At 39.5% G+C, this 23419-nt stretch overlaps 2 protein-coding genes across 2 annotated transcripts; both read left to right on the forward strand.

The window, feature by feature from the left end:
- The first annotated feature begins 15117 nt into the window (after positions 1–15117).
- LOC140176163 (uncharacterized) lies at positions 15118–16302 on the forward strand. The gene has a single exon (XM_072206053.1). The coding sequence runs from the start codon at positions 15118–15120 to the stop codon at positions 16300–16302; it is 1185 nt and encodes a 394-aa protein (XP_072062154.1).
- A 923-nt stretch (positions 16303–17225) lies between these two features.
- On the forward strand, positions 17226–18452 carry LOC112721598 (uncharacterized). The gene has a single exon (XM_025772646.1). The coding sequence runs from the start codon at positions 17226–17228 to the stop codon at positions 18450–18452; it is 1227 nt and encodes a 408-aa protein (XP_025628431.1).
- The last annotated feature ends 4967 nt before the right edge of the window (positions 18453–23419 follow it).

Genomic DNA, 23419 nt, shown 5'->3' on the forward strand with positions numbered 1-23419 from the left:
AAAGAAGAAAGTTTTTAAAGTTAAAGTTGATTACTTGACCAATAAGAAATTAAAAGATATGATTCTAGAATTAAAACTTTTGATCCTTTCTTACTAGGCAAGTAACAACTTGAAAATTTTGAATTAAATCACTAATTGTAGCAAGGATTTTCAAAAATAGTAATAAATAAAAAAATTGAAAAGAAATTGATTTTGAAAAGATATGATTGAAAAGATATGATTTGAAAAAAATTTGATTTTGAAAAATTATGAATATTTGAAAAATATTTGAATTAAAAACAAAATCTTTCCTCTAGTGTCCTCCTGGCGTTAAACGCCCAGAATGGCATCCATTCTGGCGTTTAACGCCCAAAATGCTACCTTTTCCAGCCAGGTACCCTGGCTGCCATTTAAACGCCAGTTTTCCTTCTTCACTGGGCGTTTTGAACGCCCAGCTTTTTCTGTGTGATTCCTCTGCTGAATGTTCTGAATCTTCAATTCTCTGTGTTATTGAATTGAAAAGAAAAAAAAATTTTGAATTTTTAATGACGAGACACAATAATAAAAAGGATGCAACTAAGATCAAATAAACAATGCATGCAAGACACCAAACTTAGAAGTTTGTATACTAAGGACTATAACAAATTGAAAATGCATATGAAAAACAACAAAAGACACAAAATAAGAGAAATTAAAGATCAGAGCACTGAAATCATCAAGAACAACTTGAAGATCAATGAAGAACATAATGCATATATTCGAAAAATGCAAGAAGAATGCAATTGACACCAAACTTAAGATTAGACACTAAACTCAAACAAGAAACATAAAATATTTTTTATTTTATAAATATTATAAAAAAATTTTCGAAAATTATATGGAAAAGAAAATAAAGGATTCAAAATTTTTAATGAGAATTCCAGGAATCATTGCAATGTTAGTCTAAAACTCCGGTCCAGGAATTAGACATGGCTTACTAGCCAGCCAAGCTTTCAGTGAAAGCTTCGGTCCAAAATACTAGACATGGCCAATGGCCAGCCAAGCTTTAGCAAATCATTATGTTCAACAGCAAGATTGATAGAAATCAACAAGCCCTTGTGATAAGTTGAAACCTCGGTCCAAAAGATTAGACATGGCTTCACAGACAGCCAGACTTCAACAAATCATCATGAAACTCTAGAATTCATTCTTAAAAACTCTGAAGAATAGAATAGAAAATTTTTTTGTATTTTTTAAATTTTTTTTTCAAAAATAAAAAGTAAAAAGCTTAAACATAAAATAAAATTACCTAATCTAAGCAACAAGATGAACCGTCAGTTGTCCAAACTCGAACAATCCCCGGCAACGGCGCCAAAAACTTAGTGCACGAAATTGTGATCATCAATGGCACCAACAACTAGGTACGCACAATTGTAATCTCAACTCTTTGTCACAACTCCGCACAACTAACCAGCAAGTGCACTGGGTCGTCCAAGTAATAAACCTTACGTGAGTAAGGGTCGATCCCACGGAGACTGTCGGCTTGAAGCAAGCTTTGGTCACCTTGTAAATCTCAATCAGGTGGATTCAAATGGATATGAAGAATTAATAATTAAAAGATGAATAAAACATAAAATAAAGATAGAGATACTTATGTAATTCATTGGTGAGAATTTCAGATAAGCGTATGAAGATGCTTTGTTCCTTCTGAACCTCTGCTTTCCTATTGCCTTCATCCAATCATTCATACTCCTTTTCATGGCAAGCTTTATGTTGGGCATCACCGTTATCAATGGCTACTTCCTGTCCTCTCAGTGAAAATGTTCTAAATGCGCTGTCACCGCACGGCTAATCATCTGTCGGTTCTCGATCATGTTGGAATAGGATCCATTGATCCTTTTGCGTCTGTCACACGCCCAACACTCGCGAGTTTGAAGCTCGTCACAGTCATCCCTTCCCAGATCCTACTCGGAATACCACAGACAAGGTTTAGACTTTCTAGATCTCAGAAATGGCCGCCAATAATTCTAGCCTATACCACGAAGGTTCTAATCTTAGATTAGAAACCCAAGAGATACACATTCAAGCTATTGCAAGTAGAACAGAGATGGTGGTCAGGCACGTGTTCATAGGTGAGAATGATGATGAGTGTCACGGATCATCACATTCATCAAGTTGAAGAACGAGTGTATATCTTAGAGAAGAAATAGGATTGAATTGAATAGAAAAACAATAGTACTTTGCATTAATTCATGAGGAACAGCAGAGCTCCACACCTTGATCTATGGTGTGTAGAAACTCTACCGTTGAAAATACATAAGAACAAAAGGTCTAGGCATGGCCGAATGGCCAGCCTCCCAAAGCGTGAACATACAAGTTCCAAGATGAAAAGTATGATCCAGTGTCTCAAATACAATAGCAAAAGGTCCTATTTGTAGAAAACTAGTAACCTAGGGTTTACAGAAATGAGTAAATGATGCAGAATCCACTTCCGGGCCCACTTGGTGTGTGCTTGGGCTGAGCATTGAAGCTTTCACATGTAGAGACTTTTCTTGGAGTTAAACGCCAGCTTTTGTGCCAGTTTGGGCGTTTAACTCCAGCTTTTATGCCAGTTCTGGCGTTTTGACGCCAGAATTTCTATGCTGACTTGGAACGCCAGTTTGGGCCATCAAATCTTGGAAAACGTATAGAATATTATATTTTTCTGGAAAGCCCAGGATGTCTACTTTCCAACGCAATTGAGAGCGCGCCAATTGGGCTTCTGTAACTCCAGAAAATCCACTTTGAGTGCAGGGAGGTCAGAATCCAACAGCATCTGCAGTCCTTTTTCAGCCTCTAAATCAGATTTTTGCTCAGGTCCCTCAATTTCTGCCAGAAAATACCTAAAATCACAGAAAAACATACAAACTCATAGTAAAGTCCAGAAATGTGATTTTTAATTAAAAACATAATAAAAACTAACTAAAATATACTAAAAACATACTAAAAACAATGCCAAAAAGCGTATAAATTATCTGCTCATCAGGGACGTATGGAGAGATTTAAAAAACTTCAATGGAAGCGATGAGAAGAAAGCGGTGCATTCATTAAAATTGAATTCAAGCTGAATCAAGGTACAAGATTCAAAAAATAAATTACCAGAATCAAGGACGTCGTTTGCAAAATCCAAGGGAATGTGTAGGAGCGCAATCAATTGAAAGGTCAACAAGGAATAAATAAACTTAAGAGGAAGATCATCTTACTTAGTAAAAAAAAGAAGATATAAAATAAATAATTGAGGGAATTAAACAAAATATAGATGTTTGCGTTACCTCGAAGTTCTGCAACTCCTTAAAACCTCGTACACTTACCAAATTCACTTTCTACACGCACAAATCGCGTCCCTAAAAGCTAACATGTAAGAAATACTAAACTTGAGAAGATTACAAATAACACAAATGATATTTGCAAGAAGTCAGGAGGATAATCAGGTGCACAATTGAACAAGGATGGTACTTCACAAGGATTTGAAAAAAACGTGAGATTATCAATAGACAATATAAGTAATGAAGTGTAGTGTAAAGGGAGTTAATTTGAAAGCTCAAGAAGGAATTCTGAATCAAAGAGTTTTGACATAGGCAATAATAGGAAAGAGAGTACAACAATTTAGAGCAACTTCAAATTGAACCTAAAGGAATTGATTTATCTTTTTCTAAAGAAAGTGTATAAATACAATATTTTTCAAAAAAAAACTAAATAAATGTAAATATTATGTTATGCTAAATCAAATTCAAATTAAAATAATTTGTGTGAAGTTTATTAAATGAAAATTTAACTGAAATAAAAATAGAAATCTTGCTTTAGGAAGTTTGAAGAGTTTGTAGATACATAGTTAAGTATATATATATATATATATATATATATATATATATATATATATATATATATATATATATATACAAATTTAGGATAATGTTACAAAAGATCAAATTATATTCAAATAAGAAAATCTAAAGTAAAGTATTCTTGTAAAGATAAATAAAGACAAAGTAGTACTCTTAGATAGAAGTATATTGTAACTATATAAAGAAATTATTTATTTTTTTATTATTATTATTTATTATTTTTTTTTTTTGTAGAAAAGTACTTGCAAAATCAAAGACTGTCGTATTCAAAATCCAAATGATGGTTACAATCAGAATCAAACAGAAAAAGAACCAAAATGGAACTATTTTTAAAAGAGATTCTAAAATAAGAGTTGTAAAAGAAAACTACTAGAATTGATACATTTTGTTAAAATAAGGTCAGTTCTCATCATTTTGCAAAGAAACAAATAACCAAAAATTGTAACCTGAGCAGGACACACAATAATTGCAAAACACGAAACAAGAGAACTAAATCGCATAATCAATTTACTACGAATCGCGACTCTTAAGATTTCAAATAGTTTAGGAATCAAAGAGTATGCATTGCACCAAAACTAATTGGAGATCAAATCGACAAATACTAAATTTATGAACAGTGTTAAGGTTGAATGTTCCTTAAAGATTCAAGCAACAATTAGGAACATAATCAAGCAAGGATGTATATGGATGAGGAGATATGGTAGAAAAATATTAAAAACACATTTCAAAAAGAAATCAAGAACTAGAGATTCCAATACAATTGATAAAGAAAAAGACAATCTCAAGCATGAATAAAGATTATACGTCGAAACGGAACTAATCTCTATAACTAAGTTTCTAACGTTCCCAAAACCCGCGACTCGCGTTATCTATGACTCGCATATCGTCTATGACAACCCATTAATGCTTACATATATATAATTCACTAGTGTTAAGCCGGCCAAATTTAATACCAGGAATTATGCAATGCAAGACTAATGGCATTAATCAATAGACCGTGATGTGCATTAAGCTCTATTCTCGTTATTCAAACAAGACCTACTACATGACAGACTCTCAGGATATGCAATTGAAGCATAATCAGTCCATTCCCAAGGCTCTATAGGAAAGACCGCTCTAATACCATATTGTAACACCCTCACTATCAGAAGTCACGCTTCCGGCTGCGCTACTCTGATAGCAAGAAGTATTACGACTACTTTACGTACTAAATAATAAAATAGGAGCCTGTGACTTGACACTGTATCACTGATTTCTTTGAAAACTAGAAATAAATACTTTATTTTAAGAAAAGTACAAGCAGGCATAGATTCAGATACAAGACTCCTTACATAATAACTCAATATATTATAATATAAAACATACAATTCCTATCCCTCTTACAAACTTGTAATAACAAAGACGAGGGAAGAAAAAAATCTAGTTAATACATCAACATATATAAATCAAACGCAGTATAACTCTCCAGAATGCTTCCTCTTCTGGTTCCTGAAAAGGTAAAGCTGTAGGGGGGGTGAGAACCTAACCACACGGTCTCACCACGAAATTTCAAAGTTGTTATAAGAAGATATTTATTAAGAAAACTGTTCTCAAGCTCAGTGATTATCATTGCCTTATGAATCTTTTAAAACCCATAGGAAATCATTTAAAAACTTTTTCAACGGAACAATGTTTAATCTTTCACAAATCCAAAATCTTTCCTTTCTTATAAGAAAATCTCAATCAAAAACCAACCACGCAATCAAACAACACAATCATTAATTCAGCACCAGAGTTCAATCTCAAATGTAGCACGCCAGGACAAACACAGACAAGGCAGACAAGGAAAGCACAAATAGGCAGCAGTTACAGCAAATAATTCAAGTAGCAGTTACGAATAGTTTAGCAATTAGGCAAACCAAAATAAGTTAAAACTCAAGCAAAGCATACAAATGCATATGATGCATGCCTGTCCTATGGCTGATGAGGCTCATCTGCCATCAGTTATCCAGCCAACCCGACAAGTGTGAATTATACTTAGACTGTCCCCCGACGTGCATCCCAAGAGTCTATGCATAGCTTTTTCTCAAATAATCAATATTACTCAATGGGGGTAACATTCCCAGGAATTTATATAGTGTCCGGTCACACACTTACGTCGTAGGGTCAACAGAGTATCGAGTTTTCAAGTTGGTACACGTGGTGGCAAGCCACAGCACTTAATCCAGGGAACCTCGTATCTCAGATATTTCAAATTCATAAGCCATGTGAATAATCCAAAGTTCACATCTCAACATTCTCAACATCATAATCATTCATCAATCCAAATCTCATTTCCAAGTTCATTTCAAAGCCATATTTCAAATAAAATCCTCATCATCCTCTTTTTCATTCTGTTCGTTAACAATCTCAATTCCAAAACAAAATTCTTTCTTTGATAGACAAATCAATCTTAAAACGTATAATGCTTAAAAACAAATCTTTTTAATTAATTACTTTAAATAAAACTTTCAATTTTATAAAATTTCGGCAGCATCTCCTCTAAAACTCGGACATTGCCACCCTTTTCGGGTCCCATCCAAATATTTCTCAAACCTTTTCTCAACCATTTCCAAATCTCAAACATTTTCCAGAATTGAACCAGTTCCAATGTCAAATATTTTCAAATTAACCAATTCTAACAATAAAACTCTTTTTAAAATCGAATCAGCTCAAATATTAAATCATTCATAAAATCAAACCAACTCACAATCAAACCGCTCCCAGAATCAATTTATTTTCATATCTCAAATTATTTCCAAAATCGTTTCATTTATATTACTAAGTAAACTCTAAAACCAAGAAAATCCACCTGTATTAATAATCAAGTAAATGACATTCCAAACCGGTTTTTATCCACAACCACACACCACTCACGCAATCAAGCACCCAATAATTCAGTCCAACAAACCATCACATCCATAAGACAAATATAATCACAGAAGTAAATCTCTTTGCATCGATATCTATTTATCACAACTCTGTAATATAAAATAGATTTTAAGAAAACTCCTACCTCGATTAGTCGCAAGTTGCCTAATTAAACCCATTAAATCCTTATTCTCATGTTAATTGGCAGCAACCGTAGAAATTCTCAAGCAACCGCAGGGATCACGGCAACAACCACATATCTGACATAATTTAGAATTAACGCGGAATGGATATTGAGCGATATTAGAACATAATTGATAATAGAGTATTGCGATAAACAAGAATGGAACCGAATAACCTTACCATGATAAACAAAATAGAACGACACAATAACAGCTTCCAAATTGACCGGACAGCAGCTTCGATACTGGCCGAAAACTCTGATGGTTCAGCAGCAACCTCAATTTTGACATGCAACCCCATAAAATTGACCTTACAACATCTATACATCAGAATCCTTAACTGCAGATAACTAGAACAATTACAATACGAGTTTCAGAGCACAGGAAACTTACTGTGAAGGGAAGAATGACGGAAGTGGAGCAGCAACTTTGACGACAGTCTCCTACAGCAACAACACCATTTCCCGGCAGCCAAAGGTGCGGCGTCGCAGCCTCCAGCAGTGGCAGTGGCAAACGGCGGTGCTTTTCTTCCTCGGTGCGTCTCTCAGTCGCACGTCTCCTCCCCCTTCCCTGGACGGCGACGCACAACAGTGACGGAACCATCGGTGGCCGCGACAAGTTTCAGTGACGACGGCGGCGTGACGGCGGCGTGACGGCGGCCCACACCCTACCGGCGACGTATCTCCCCTCTCAGATCTCTCCTCCATGTATGTGAATGCTTTTTTTTTGTGTGTGAATGGTTTGAAGGTAGAAAGAGTGAGGAGAGGAGGGTTGGGGCTGCGCAGGTGAAGAGGAAAGAGAGGTGGTGAGGATAGAATTAGGGTTAGGGGCAGTTTGGTCATTTTACTAAAATTAAGGGTAGTAGAGTAATTGAAAACCAATTTTAATTCAACAAAATCATCTTTAAAGAAAATATTATTTAATCATAAATTTACAAATTAATTTCGATGAAATATTCTAACTAAAGGATTAGATATAATATAATTAATTTTCTTTATCTTTAACTTAAAGTATTAAATAATATAAATATAAATCATCTAAAATCAAATCATATAAAATTCTTATTATCTTTAATAAAAATAATTTCTGAAATTAAAACTATAAATAAATATATGATTTGAGATTGATTTAAAATAAAACTTTTCAAAATTCTTGGGTCTTACAGAGATCGCTCTCAAGGTATTTTTGGATTAGCAAAAAAGAACTATATCGAAAAAATTTTAAGTAGATATGACATGAAAAGTTGTAGACCAATGGACACACCTGTAACTAAAGGAGATAAGTTCAGTCTCAAGCAATGCCTAAAATTGATCTTGAGAGGATAGCAATACATGATAAACCTTATACATCAGCACTAGAGAGTTTAATGTATGCTCAAGTCTGCACACGTCCTAATTTATCATTCATAGTGGGAATATTAGGCAGATACTAGAGTAATCTTGGCATGGATCATTGGATAGCTCTTAAACGCGTAATGCGTTATCTGAAGAGAACAAAGAATTACATGCTTACTTATCAGAGATCAGAAAATTTGGAGATCATTGGGTACTCTAATTCTGATTTTTTGGGATGTCAAGATAGTAGATGCTCTACTTCAGGCTGTATCTTCATGTTGGCTGGAGGTGCTATTGCATGGAAGTCTAACAAATAGACTCTTATAGCTTCCTCAACAATGGAGGTAGAGTACGTTGCTTGCTTTGAGACATCCAAACATGGCATATGGTTGCGAAACTTTGTCACTGAATTTCGTATAGTAGATGACATTGAAAGGCTATTGAAAATGTTTTATGACAATAAGTCAGCAGTACTATACTCCAACAACAATAAGAGCTTGACAAAATCGAAGCATATAGACATCAAGTTTTTAGTTGTCAAGGAGAAAGTTCAAGAAAAAGAGATTCTCATAGAACATATAGAAATAGAGTATATGTTAGCAGACCCATTAACCAAGGGATTGATCCCTCAAGTCTTTCATGAACACACTGCTCGGATGGATTTCAATATTTTTGATACCTTGGTTTAGTAGGAGTTTATTTTATGCTATATGTCATATGATAGATATTGAATTATCTTTCTGCAGAATTAATTTAATGGTTGATTTCATGTTATGTGCAACGTTTATTTTGTAATATTTGTTTTGTTTTTTTATTTCAATAAAATTGTAAAGTTAGACTAGCTGGAAATAGACATGCACGAGATCACTTGACATATAATTTTCATATTACTCATCCAAATTTGATCTATATCGTTAAATATATTAGTATGATGATCATCGTAGTTTAGTCATGACACTAATGTAATAAAAGCTACAGTAATTCTATATCTAATATATGAGACGGACGAGATTGTTAAAGTAATAAGGAAAATAGTATTCAGATGCGCGCATAAAGTTTATAAGATGTGATTATCTCAAGAAAGAATATATATATATATATATATATATAGAGAGAGAGAGAGAGAGAGAGAGAGATTATTAGGAAATTATTTAATTTTCTAATTTGTTTGTGGACAATACATATATTGATTATAATCACAAATTATGCTATTTTAAATTAAATGACTTATATAATGGTGATTTCATATTGTTATACATGCTAAATTGAACGCGTTATAATTACTTTTGATTTGAAATTAAATAAGAATAAAACTAGATATTATCTTTTGGACTTTAGATACTATTTTTATTTAGATTTTAGGGTTTAATGAATGTCATCCTCAAATATAAATAGTGACTTTAGGGTTTCGATCCCAACATACTAAAGCCGCCTCAGCAACTCTTTTCCCATTAGAGGAGTTGCAATTCAGCCGACCTATTAAGAATATAGAAGATTTTGATTAAGAAAGACTGAGACAATTTTTTTATTAATTTTTAATTTCTATGAATAAAAATACGCTTCCGCACAATAATATATGTTTTTGGTGATTTAAAATCAATGATCTGAATTAATAAAACAATTTATTCTAACATGAATTTCTAAATTTCGAAACCTAACCTAGCCCCCTGCCGAATCACCCACCGATTTGCCTCAGGAATCTTAATTCACATTTTCTTTATCACCACTGCAAAAATGTCAATTGGAATCAGGGTCCACCCAAAATGGAATGGAATTAATCACTTTATTCAAAGCTAATAGATCCTAATTCTGAGAGTATTATTCTTCATCAAGTTCTCTTCTAACAATATTATTATTGTAGCGTGAACTGAAAATACTCAAAAGAAGATCTCAGTTTTTCCAACAGAATCATACAGCCAACTATTGGTCCCTTAAAAGCACACCCAAATATATACTCTAAATCTCCATATTTCTGTTCATAAACAGCATCCCCACTACCCTAATTAGGTCATCGTATCTAAAATTATCAGCTGATGATCAAGACATCTCTGTAGAATTCGTTATTTCCTCTTATAAATTTGTTCTTGTTAAATATTTTTTTAATGCTATCCACCAAATATCTTTATGGGGTTCCTTACATTTGCTGCCATCCACTAATTTTTTTTTTTAATTTTTATGTACATAGAGGATTGGTTAATTACCTCCAATAATTATTTGAAGCCCTGATTAATTGTACATGTTAGGTACTAGTGCTCATCAGTGCCTAACTTCTAACATTCTAAAATGGGTAATTTAATTATTTATAGTTTGCGTGGCTCAAAATTATATCGATTATACACTTGCCCAAAACGAAATTATTGATTATTGTTCAAACTTGAATTTATGCCCCTTTAAAGGATAACAAATTTAGGCTTTGGTTGAGTGAGTTTTTAATTAAAAAAAAAATCTGTTTTTAAGTGCTGTTTTGAAAAAAGATAATATGATGTTTTAAAATTTAAAGTATTTTTCATTTATCAGTTATATTTTACTTCTGTGTTTTGCAGTTAGGATTATTCTATAGAAGATGGGATTCAATCACTTTTAGATTTTGTTATTCTCTCTTCGGATATATTGTTTAGGTTTTTTCCCTGTATTTTGCAGAAGAATCCTATTCTTCTCTTGTTACTAACCTTCAAAGTTGTTTTTGCATTTTTCAAATTGGGCAATTTAAAAAACCTAATCAAATTTATATATTGCATAAAATTTTGTAATTAGATTCTCAGTAATTTTCCATGTGGAGCAAATTTTATAATTTTTTTACTAAAAATGTTAATCTTCTAATATTTTCCTTCTTTTAAACAAAACAACACAACAATAAATTTAATTTCCTTATATTATATAGTCCAATTGGAACTTACGTGAAATTATAAACAACTAAAGATTATTAACCCCTTTTCTTCAACTCTATTTTTCATCAGCCTAAATCTCACAAACTAAGGATGTGCAAGAATATATTTATACAATATGCATAGTTATATCACCTCATATTTATACACACTTATAAAAAAAGAATAAATATTTTTTTTTGTTCCTTGTCTATTTATCTAAAAGACAAAACATCTCTCAATAATTCAAAAATCTCTAATTGATTTCTAACCATTTAAATAATTGGCTTAAGCGGCTCTTCTTACTAGTTTAAGCAATTTCTAATATATGAATATGTCACTATTTTCATTTTATAAGGACCACTTAGATCAATTACTTAAATAATTAAAAATTGATTAAGAATTTTTAAATTATGTAGGATTACTTTATTTTTTGGACAAATAATCTAAAAATGGCGTTTTCGGAAATAAAAAGGAGTCTTACAATTTTATTTAAGATAGAATAATATTAATTGCCTATCTCGTTGTAACTGTGTGCACATACATACATATAAAGCAGTAGAAGTGTAGAACTGCATCGTCCATAAAATTTTCTAAGAATTCATCATGCATCAACATTAAATAATAATTACCACATACATATTATGGTAGGTTATATGAAACTAGAATCCTTTTAGTTGTGTTTAAAATATGAAAAACACACGTATTTAGATCCAAAAGAAAAATAACAGTATGATACGGAGATAGATTTCATAGATATGGAAAGCTCCTTCAGCATAAGATTTTATAATGTTTGGAGACTTTGGGGCACACTTCACTATCTCACTTCACTTTGGTATGGCTGAGCTAATTTTGGTGGCGACTGGCGACAACCCACTATCAAACCTACTTTAGTACTTTGCATGGCTCTTTAATTTATATCAAACATATAATAGTATGCATTAAAACCCTCTAGTTCTTCTTAAATAATATGAAAATTTAAAAGCTATTTCAAAAGCTTAACCAACGCAAGTTGGTTTGAGAGGTACATGGCCATTTAATTTCTCCTTAAACAATAATGTATTAGGTTTCAGTCTTGTGAATACAAAAAGGTTATCGTTTAAATAAAATTAGTATGTCTTTTACAAATTAAGTAATATACTGTATTTCTGTTCTTTGTTTTTTAATTTATTTTCGAAATTTTGGTTCCTCCGTCAACCTTTCTCTTCTTTTGTCCGAATATCTCTGTCAATATATTTGATTAAAAATTAGTTATTTTTAATGATATAATTATATATAATTAAATGTTTGTGTTACTTTTTTTACACCGTCAATTAATAAAAGTAAATTGTTGAATGATATATAATATAGGTAAAGTAAATAAATAATAGAGATATAAAATTTACGGGTTATGCTACGTGCACACTAAAATCAACCAACAAATCAGCTACCATTATAAAATACATCCTGAAATACAAATACGCTATGAAAATAAATTAAACCACACATATATTTATACACAAATATATTGGTATCTGATTTTAGTGGCTGATTTTGGTGTACAAATAGCATTTCTCAAAATTCACACTAAGTTGATTTTTAACAATATTAATTTTTTAAAAAGTAGTTTCGAACAAAATAAATGAATTGAACAAGATGATTTATAATCTTTTAGATTATTAAAAAAACTATTCTCTAAAAAAATAAAATAAAAACGAACGTTTATTAGTCATCTATTTATTTATGACAATTATTTTGACACTTTTTGAAAATTTGAGAATAAATTATTCTTTTTTATATAGTATCTCATAATAAATTTAATTGTACACGTATTTAATATACCAAATAAATCTCATTGTATATAGAATTTGAGAAGTACTTGAGTAATTTTAGAGAATCTTTAATCTATATTTTAAAAATTTATCTTTATTTAAACTTTAACTATGTACTAAGTTTGGCTAAATGTGTTAGTGTTAATAATCAGTTCTGCAAAATTATTTTTAAATGATTTTATTAATTAAATTAATATTTTAAAAAATTATAAATTAATTATTTTTATTATTTGGTCGCTCTATTAATATTTTTGTTAATGATAATATAAAATATTAATTGACAGCATATATAATATCTATTATGTTCAATTAAATTAAATGCTGACTAAATATATTTATAAAAATTTATTTTAAAAGTTGAGAGTCTAGTGTATTATTATTTTACCTGTGAAAACTGAAAAGTATGTATAATAAATTTATTGTACAAATACACGAGATATATAGATGTGTCTTTAAATAGAAGAAATTAAAAAAATTATGGTTGAAATGATATAGGGTGTGTTTGGAAAACACGTTGGAAGAGAAGAAGCAAGTTTAGATTTCTAGAAATATTCAATTTTTGGTTTGGCAAATTTTTTATTCATAAATGCAGAAGTGATTTTGCATTCAAAATCAACGTTTATAAGAAGCAACAATTTTGAGTTTCTGCATTTTACCAACGGGCTTTTAGCCATCAACATTCAATCTTTATTTATATTTTACCAACTTTATCCTTTATGCATGTGTTACGGCCTGGGCCACATATAACATGGACCGACCCGACCCACGAACCACCCGACCCGACCGGTCGGATGCGAGGCACTCAAATACCGACCCGGACACGCATCCTGGACAGATCTCTACAGCTGTATAAGGAAGCTTCGAGGAAAGTGGGTTCTGTCCTTGTGGGACCCGCTTCTGACACGGCATATATGGGAAGGGTCCTACCCCTCCCCAAGGTACGTCACATACCATTCTCACATCCTTCGCCTGCACACTTGACTGACTAGAGCGTCGGAGTGTCTTTGCAGGTGACACCCCCCTCTCCACACGAAGAGCTCGGGACGTTGGCTGTACCCCCCTTCAACCCAGCGACCCGGAACCAGGCGATTCCCCCTCATCAACTGAAGTACCAACCCGAACCGTCCGGTACCCGACCTACCGTACATTTGGCGCCGTCTGTGGGACGCCTGAATGGACGTTGTATTGGGCCCAGGAGGAACAGGCCGCGAGGCCGAGCACAGAGGGGAAGCCTCCGTGGCTTCCTCCTGGGAGCACACGAGGTGCCCTCCACAACGAACCTCACGATCTCAAGAAAGGCGCCCCTTCGGGGGAACTGGCGACAACAGTGCCAGAATAATGCAGGAACTGCGCCACAGGATGCAGGACCTGGAGCGCCGGCTGACAGATCGGGAACATCGCCAACCAACTCCCGAATCAAGCTACTCACGTTCCCCTCTGAGAAGCCACTCCCGGCGAACAGCTAGCACATGATCTGAGCCCGAGAGCGCCAGGGAGGAAGGACGCCCAAGAAGACGCTGCGACCTCATCATTTACACCAGGCGCGAAAGGAGACGCACCACAGATCAAGACCGAGAAGACGATCGACGGGAAGACGGCGAGGGAAGAACAAGGAGAATGCGGGGACCAGTGATAATGGGCGCAACCCCATTTCATCGTTCCATCCTTGAAGTCCGGCTACCAAAGCACTTTGACAAGCCGACGGACATGAGGTACGACGGAACCCAAGACCCGCAAGAGCACCTTACGGCCTTCGAGGCCAGGATGAACCTGGAGGGAGTGGGAGACGAGATAAGGTGTCGCGCTTTTCCGGTCACTCTCGTGGGACCTGCAATACGGTGGTTTAACAGCCTCCCGTAGGGCTCGGTGGCCAGGTTTTCGGATATTAGCCACGCCTTCATAGCCCAATTTACTATCAGAATCGCAAAGGCAAAGCACCCGATCAATCTGCTCGGGGTGACGCAGAGGTCCGGCGAACCGACCAAGAAATATCTAGACCGGTTCAACGACGAGTGCTTGAAGATCGACGAGCTGACTGATTCGGTTGCTAGCCTGTGCCTGACGAATGGACTTCTAAACAAGGACTTCAGAAAGCACCTCACCACGAAGCCAGTGTGGACAATGCAGGAGATCCAAAGTGTAGCCAGGGAATACATTAACGATGAAGAAGTCAGCCAGGTCGTGGCTGCCAACAAATGGCAGCCCCCTACAATCAAACCCGGCAGCACGGAAGCAGAGAAAGACAGAAGGAACACACCAGAGACGGCGGTCCGAGCAAGACACCCAAGCCGTTTTCTCGAGTCGGGAAGTTCACCAATTACACCTCCCTCACCGTCCCCATCATAGAAGTTTATCAACAGATAGTAGAGAAGGGAATTTTGTCGAAGCCCCAACCTCTGAAGGACCGGACCGGGGGAAACAAGAGCCTCTATTGTGATTATCACAAAGGCTATGGGCACAAGACACAGGATTGCTTCGACCTGGAGGACGCGCTGGAACAAGTGATCTGGGACGGAAAACTGGCCGAATTCTCCCACCTCATCAGGAAGCCAAGGAGGCGAGATCGCGACCACGAGGGAGAGGACAAGACCCGCGCGGTGAAGCGACGTCACGAGCCCGAGGACAACGAACACGGCCTTACCATAGTGAACGTGGTAACGGCAAGAGACGCACCCCAAGGTCAAGGTTGGCAAACAAGAAAGATGCCAAGGTCCTGGCGGTTTTCTCATCTTCTGTGCGAAGCTCCAAGAGGCTCCCACCCATCTCATTCCGGTCCAGAGGACCAATGGTTCGATGAGGCCACGGAAAACCATCCCATGGTCATCACAGCCAGAGTGGGAACCGGCCTCTTCAAACGGATCCTCGTGGACACCGGGGATGACTTGAATATCATGTTTCGCAACGTGTTCGACATCTTGGGCCTACGGGATGCCAATTTAAAGACGCACCAGCACGGTGTGGTAGGTTTGGGCGACCACTTCATCAAGCCAGATGGGATAATCTCCCTACCAATATCTGTAAGGTCAGGACAGGGGAGAAGGTCGGTAATGGCCGAGTTCGTGGTTCTACGAGACTCCGCGGCCTACAACGTCATCCTAGGGAGGAAGACTATCAACGACCTCGGAGCAGTGATCAGCACAAAGATGTTGATAATGAAGTTCATAGCTGATGACGGATCCGTGGGATCCATAAAAGAAGACTTGGAAACGGCAGTCGCTTGCGATAATGCCAACCTCTCCTTAAGGAAGAAATCTAAAGAGGCATCAGGGTGTTCCTTGCCGACTTGGACGCCAAAGTCAGCGACAAGCCGAGACCCGAGCTGGAAGGGAACTTATAGAGGTTCAGAGTCGGGGACACCGAGGAGAAGTTCACCTACGTGAACAGAAACCTCCCACACGACCTAAAGGGACCTCTAATGGAAATGATCAGGGCTAACAGTGACCTATTTGCATGGACGCCAGCCGATATGCCGGGGATAGACCCCCAACTCATGTCACATCACTTGGCCGTGATGGCGGAGGCCAGACCGGTAGCTCAAAGGAGAAGGAAAATGTCGCAAGAGCGAGCGGAATAGGTGGCCAGGCAGACGACTAGCCTAATCGAAGCAGGATTTATTCGAGAACTCGACTACTCGACATGGCTATCGAATGTAGTTCTAGTGAAAAAGAACAATGGGAAATGGAGGATAAGTGTGAATTACTCTGATCTCAACAAAGCATGCCCCAATGACTGCTACCCCCTACCCAACATTGATGCACTCGTCGACGCAGCGGCGGAATATCGGTACCTGAGCTTTATGGACGCTTATTCAGGCTATAATCAGATACCGATGCACCGACCTGACGAAGAGAAAACGGCATTCATAACGCTGGGAGGGATATATTACTACTAGGTAATTCCGTTCGGCCTGAAGAACGCTGGGGCAATGTACCAAAGGCTAATGAACAAGATATTTAGTGACCTCATAGGCAAAACGGTGGAGGTGTATGTAGATGATATCCTTGCAAAGACCACCCGTCCTGAGGACCTCATAAGCGACCTGGGAAACATGTTCACCTCCCTTCGACAACACGGCATGAGGCTCAACCCATTCAAATGTGCCTTTGCCATGGAAGCAGGAAAGTTCCTAGGGTTTATGATAACCCAAAGGGGGGTCGAAGCCAACCCGAAAAAGTTCCAAGCAATACTCCAAATGAAGAGTCCAGGTTGTCTCAAGGATGTTTAGAGGCTATCAGGTAGACTCACCGCCTTATCCCGTTTCCTTGGAGCGTCGGCTGCTAGGGCGCTGCCATTTTTCAACCTCATGAAAAAAGGGATAGTGTTTGAATGGACTCCGGCGTATGAGGAAGCATTTAAGCATTTCAAAGAGATCCTCGCAACACCACCCATGCTCGGGAAGCCCAAACTCGGAGAACCGTTCTACCTGTACCTGGCCATAACAGAGGAAGCGCTAGCGGCAGTTTTGGTACGGGAAGAAGGGAAGGTTCAACAACCAATTTACTTCGTGAGTAGAGCACTGCAAGGAGTAGAACTGAGATACAGCAAATTAGAGAAGCTGGCCCTGGCACTGCTAACCTCCTCTCGAAGACTATGGCAATACTTCCAGGGTCACCAAGTGGTCGTGAGAACGGACCAGGGAATCCGCCAAGTGCTCCAAAAACCCGACTTAGCGGGAAGAATGATGACTTGGGCCATCGAGCTATCTCAGTATGATTTGCGATATGAACCCCGACATGCGATTAAGGCACAAGCAATGGCAGACTTCTTGGTAGAGGTAACGGGGGACTCGACCGAGGAGGCGGGCATACGGTGGAGGCTCCATGTGGACGGGGCCTCCAACCAAATGTCCGAAGGTGCCGGGATCATCTTGGAAAGCCCTGCCGGGGTCATATACGAACAATCAATCAAGTTCGAGTTTCCCGTATCAAATAACCAAGCGGAGTACGAAGCCCTCCTGGGTGGCTTGATCTTAGCTCGAGAAGGCGGAGCTACGAGGCTGGAAGTGTGCAGTGACTCACAGGTCGTCACCTCGCAAGTAAATGGAAGCTACCAAGCCAGAGACTCGCTATTACAGAAGTACTTGGAGAAGGTCAAAGAGCTGAGCAAACAATTCGAGGAGGTCACGGTCCAACACGTTCCGAGGGAAAGGAACACACGGGTAGACCTCCTATCCAAACTAGCAAGCACGAAACCGGGAGTCGGCAATCGATCCCTCATTCAAGGCATGATAAAAGAACCAACAGTTGCCCTCTACCTGACAAAGATAGGCCCCTCCTGGATGGACCCCATCACTTATTTCCTAGAAAACGGCAAACTCCCCGATGACGAGAAGGCAGCCAAAGCGTTGAGAATGGAGGTAGCCAAATATGCAATCATACAAGGTAAACTGTTTAAAAAGGGACTCAGTCAGCCCTTACTGAAGTGCTTGCATCCCGACCAAATGGACTACGTACTCAGAGAGGTCCATGAGGGGTGCTGTGGTCACCACATCGGAGGCAAAGCCCTAGCAAGAAAGCTCATCCGAGCTTGATATTACTGGCCATCGATAATGATGGACTCTAAAGAATTCGTAAGGAAATGCGTCAAGTGCCAAGAGAATGCCAACTTCCACAAAGCGCCGGCAACCGAGCTAAGCCTATTGACGTCCTCCCGACCTTTCGCACAGTGGGGAGTCGACCTACTGGGACCTTTCCCAGTCGGCCCGGGATAAGTCAAATACCTCATAGTTGCTATTGACTACTACACCAAGTGGATAAAGGCTGAACCACTGGCCAGTATATCCTCAGCCAATTGTCGAAAGTTTATGTGGAGGCAAGTGATAACTCGATTCGGCATCCTGGAAGTCATTGTCTCTGATAACGGGACACAGTTTGCTGACAAAAAGTTCATGGAGTTCCTCACCGGCTTGGGCATAAAGCAAAAATTCTCCTCTGTAGAGCATCCCTAGACGAACGGTCAAGTTGAAGCCGCAAACAAGGTTGTCTTGCTGGGCCTCAAGAAATGGCTGGATAACAAAAAAGGTGCATGGGCTGACGAACTCGCCTCGGTTCTCTGGTCTTACCGAACAACCAAGCAGTCGTCCACATGAGAAACCCCTTTCCGCCTGACATACGGGGTGGACGCAATGATACCTGTAGAGATTGGCGAGCCGAGCCCACGATTACTCCTGAAGGGAGTAGAGAAAGCGGTGGAAAAGGACCTAGCAGATGAGGCTAGGGAGATGACCCATTTGTCAGAAATAGCACTAAAGCAAAGAATGGCCCTACGCTACAACACCAAAGTGCTCAAGAGAGAATTTGAGCAAAATGACCTCGTCCTGCGACGCAACGATATCGGGTTACCGACCCAAGGGGAAGGTAAACTGGCGGCAAACTGGGAAGGCCCCTACAGAGTCAAAGAGGTTATTGGCAAGGGCGCCTACAAATTAGAGAAGCTCAATGGCAAGGAAGTCCCGAGAACTTGGAACGCAGGTAACTTGAGAAGATTTTATTCCTAGCTCAAACACGCCGATTAGGCGATCTGACGAGCTCAGCGATTTACTTTTGTTAAATACTTATTACGGCAAGGCAATAGACTTGTTTAATTATTGATTAATGTTTACTTGTCAAAATTACCTCCCCACTTGCTCTTTTCCATTTACACATCCCACGACAACAATTTCCTTGTCAAAATTAAACGGGACCACGATACGGTGCCCCGGGACTGATCACCCTAGGAGCCAACTAAGCTAAAGCCATAACAAACGGCTACAGCAATAGTAAAGCCACGACTTGGCTTCGTCGAAATACCAGCACAACGGTAAACGAACGCGAGCGACAAGTCCATACCAGCAAAATGGTAACAAAACAAAACAAAAACGTTCTACCAATAGGCAAGAAAAGATGATAATCACAAGTCGACCAAGCGACCACTAAAGTATTAAAAAGCTAGTCCCACAAGTTCTACAAACAAAATACAAAGGAACATGAGATCATTTCTTGGGCATGTCAATAATCTTGCCATCCCTGATTATTTTAAAGACGCCAATTGCCGACGTGTCGAAGTCGGGAGCCACGATCTTCACCTGGGCCTTAAGAGCTTCCTCAGTCATCAGGATCGCGCTCTTTCCCTGCTTCACGGTCTCTTTATGCTTCTTCTTAAGCTCTTCAACCTCAGCTTGAGCGGTCTCAGCCGACGAGACGGCCACATCGCGTTCTTTCTCCAAAGCGACCACCCGACCTTGCGCGGCATTGAGCTGACTTTCCGAAGTCATCTCCCGCTCGGTTAGACGGGATACGGTAGCATCAGAGGTCTTCAATTTTTCCTCAACAGACGCGGCCTTCTCCTCGGCAGCCTTAAGCTTCTCCTCCGCCTTGGATAGCTGCTCCCGAAGCGTTTCAACTTGAGTTTTGAATTGATTATTGGCTGTAGCAGCAGATTCAAGCTTCCTACGCAGCGACTGCATCCCCGACAACTTGAACTCGGCCTTCCGAACTATAGCAGCAGCACGGAGGAGGGTACGGTACATCCACCTTGCTTGCCCCGCGAGGTCAGAGCCATGGAAGTGCTCCTCCATGCTAGGAAGCAACTGGGCATCTATGAAGGTCCCGGCGTCAAAGTTCTTCTCCATCACGGTGAGGGCTCCTTCAGGGCTGGAAAATGACCTCTGCCTCTTGGGGGTGGGGATAACCTTCAAGTCATCATCATCATCGACTTGTTGAGCAGAGGTCGAATGCCCAGTACCGGCCGCCTCCTCATGAATGGGAGAGACACACGCCCCGTCAGAATGTTTATCTGACATCTCGGCATCACGGGGAGAGGGCACCGGCTGATCCTCCTTATTCTCGGGACGAGTCTCCGGCTTCCCGTCAGCCTTCTCTCCATCGCTTTCCTCCAAAAAAGTCTTGAACAAATTCTCAAGGCCTGTCACCTTGGCAGACATCTCCACTGCAACAAATAAATAAACAAGTTAGTCGTGAAATCGGCATAACCAATCAAAGCAACAATGCAAGAAACACAAGTCAGAGTTACTCACAAATATAATTTCTGGCAACCTCCCGGTCACCCATAAGGAGGTGGGGATTCACATGATTTCTCCCAAAGACGGCCAACAACACGTCGGCAATCTTTCTGTCCACAACGGACATCCCCTTGTAAGTCACCTTAATAAAGGTGTTGGACCCCGCCCCGAAACTCCAATACGTCGGGATGAGGTGTTCCCCTTCTAACGACAACCAGAAGGGATGGCGACCTTTGACTGGGTGCACCTTAAAATATTTATCCTTATACCCATGGTAAGAGTCTCCAAACAAGCCAAAAATCCTTCGACCCTGGGCAGATCGGAAGGACATGAACCCCTTCCTCGCTTTCCCTTCCTTGAAAGGATTCGTGAGGTTGAAAAAATAAAGAAAAACGTCGACGGACACCGGCAGCTCTAGGTATTCACACACCATCTCGAAACAGCGGATGGAAGCCCAACTGTTCGGATGCAGCTGCGACGGCGCCATGGAGATCCGGTTAAGGAGCGCCATTTGAAAGGCAGAAAAAGGAATACGGACCCCCACTTGGGTGAACATGGACTTATAAAATCAAATCCAATCGGGAACCCGGGGGAAGTGGAAGTTGAGCTCGTATAGCCGCTTGCCAAGGGCAAGAACGAAAACGTCATAATTGGCCTCCTCGTCAGTTCCGCCGCACAAGTACTTGGCTTGGCGGAACTCGATAAGCTCCTCCTCGCCCATCTAGTTCGGGGATTCTTTCACGTCAGAAGTCACCCAAGCGTATGGGTCGTAATCCGCGGCGGAGGTGGAAGCTCGTGAGACGATGCGAGGCACACCTACAGTAGGGGACCACTCGGTTAGTCTACGAGGTCGGGAGCTCGGAAAAAGCCTAGAAACTACATTTAGCCTATTCAGTAACTAAAATTAAGCACGGCTAAAGCAGAATCCAAGTGAAAGCCTAAAAAGCTAATACCCTGGAATGGTAACCCCCCTAACGCACCTACTTAACGCAAAGGTCATCTAGCATACAAATCAAACAAGCAGCATGCATGCAGAAGAACTAATGATGGAGGTAAAATGAACATGAAGCAGAAAGAGAGGAGATGAATGTTTTCCTGGATTAGCTGCAAAAATTTGAAAGAGAGGGAAAAGGAGCAAATGCACAGGGACGCAGAAATGATGCTCTGGGAAACTTGAGAGAGAAGAAGATGGAGATGGATGGAGTGAAGAAATGAGACGAAAACAAAAGGCAAAACTATTTAAAACTGCCCGACTCAAGAAGCGTGAAAGGCCTAGGGGCAAAATTGTCTTTGCGCGCGGAGTTTTGAAATAACCCATTATGAGCATTTAATGCTTTGCGCGAGGAACGAGGCGACGAATGGTTATCCCAACAACGAACAGACACACGCGCAAGAGGCATGTCCTCTCCACGGGCGGCCGACCTGGCGACAACGTATGAAAGAAGAGATAACACGCCACCAACAACCTTCACGATCATTGCTGGCGCGTTGGGGGCACTGTTATAGCCTGGCCCACATATAACATGGGCTGACCCGACCCACGAACCACCCGACCCGAATGGTCGGGTGCGAGGCACTCAAATACCGACCCGAACACGCGTCCTGGACAGATCTCTACAGCTGTATAAGGAAGCTTCGAGGAAGGTGGGTTCTACCCTTGTGGGACCCGCTTCTGACACGGTATATATGGGGAAGGTCCTACTCCTCCCCCAAGGTACGTCACATACCATTCTCAAATCCTTCACCTGCACACTTGACTGACTAGAGCGTCAGAGTGTCTTTGCAGGTGACACCCAAACTTGGTGCACGAAATTGTGATGTCCAGGCTCAAACAATCCCTGGCAACGTGAGCAACTTGGTACGCGCAATCGTGATTACACTTTGATTATGTAAAATTCATGGCTCTTTCTTTCCCTGGCAATGGCGCCAAGAACATGGTGCCGATACCATGGTTCACAACTTCGATACAACTAACCAGCAAGTGCACTGGGTCGTCCAAGTAATACCTTACGTGAGTAAGGGTCGAATCCCACGGAGATTGTTGGTATGAAGCAAGCTATGGTCACCTTGCAAATCTCAGTTAGGCAGATATAAATTGATAATGAGGTTTTCGAAATTAATTAATAAAATAGGGATAGAAATACTTATGTAATTCATTGGTGAGAATTTCAGATAAGCGAATAGAGATGCTTTCGTTCCTCTGAACCTCTGCTTTCCTGCTATCTTCATCCAATCAGTCTTACTCCTTTCCATGGCTGGCTTTATGCAAGGGCATCACCATTGTCAGTGGCTACATCCCCTCCTCTCAGTGAAAAATATGCTCACATGCTCTGTCACAGCACGGCTAATCATCTGTCGGTTCTCGATCATGCTGGAATAGGATTCACCCTCCTTTTGCGTCTGTCACTAACGCCCAGCACTCGCGAGTTTGAAGCTCGTCACAGTCATTCAATCATTGAATCCTACTCGGAATACCACAGACAAGGTTTAGACTTTCC

The sequence above is a fragment of the Arachis hypogaea genome, chromosome 11 (assembly GCF_003086295.3).
Source record: "Arachis hypogaea cultivar Tifrunner chromosome 11, arahy.Tifrunner.gnm2.J5K5, whole genome shotgun sequence".
Lineage (NCBI taxonomy): Eukaryota > Viridiplantae > Streptophyta > Magnoliopsida > Fabales > Fabaceae > Arachis > Arachis hypogaea.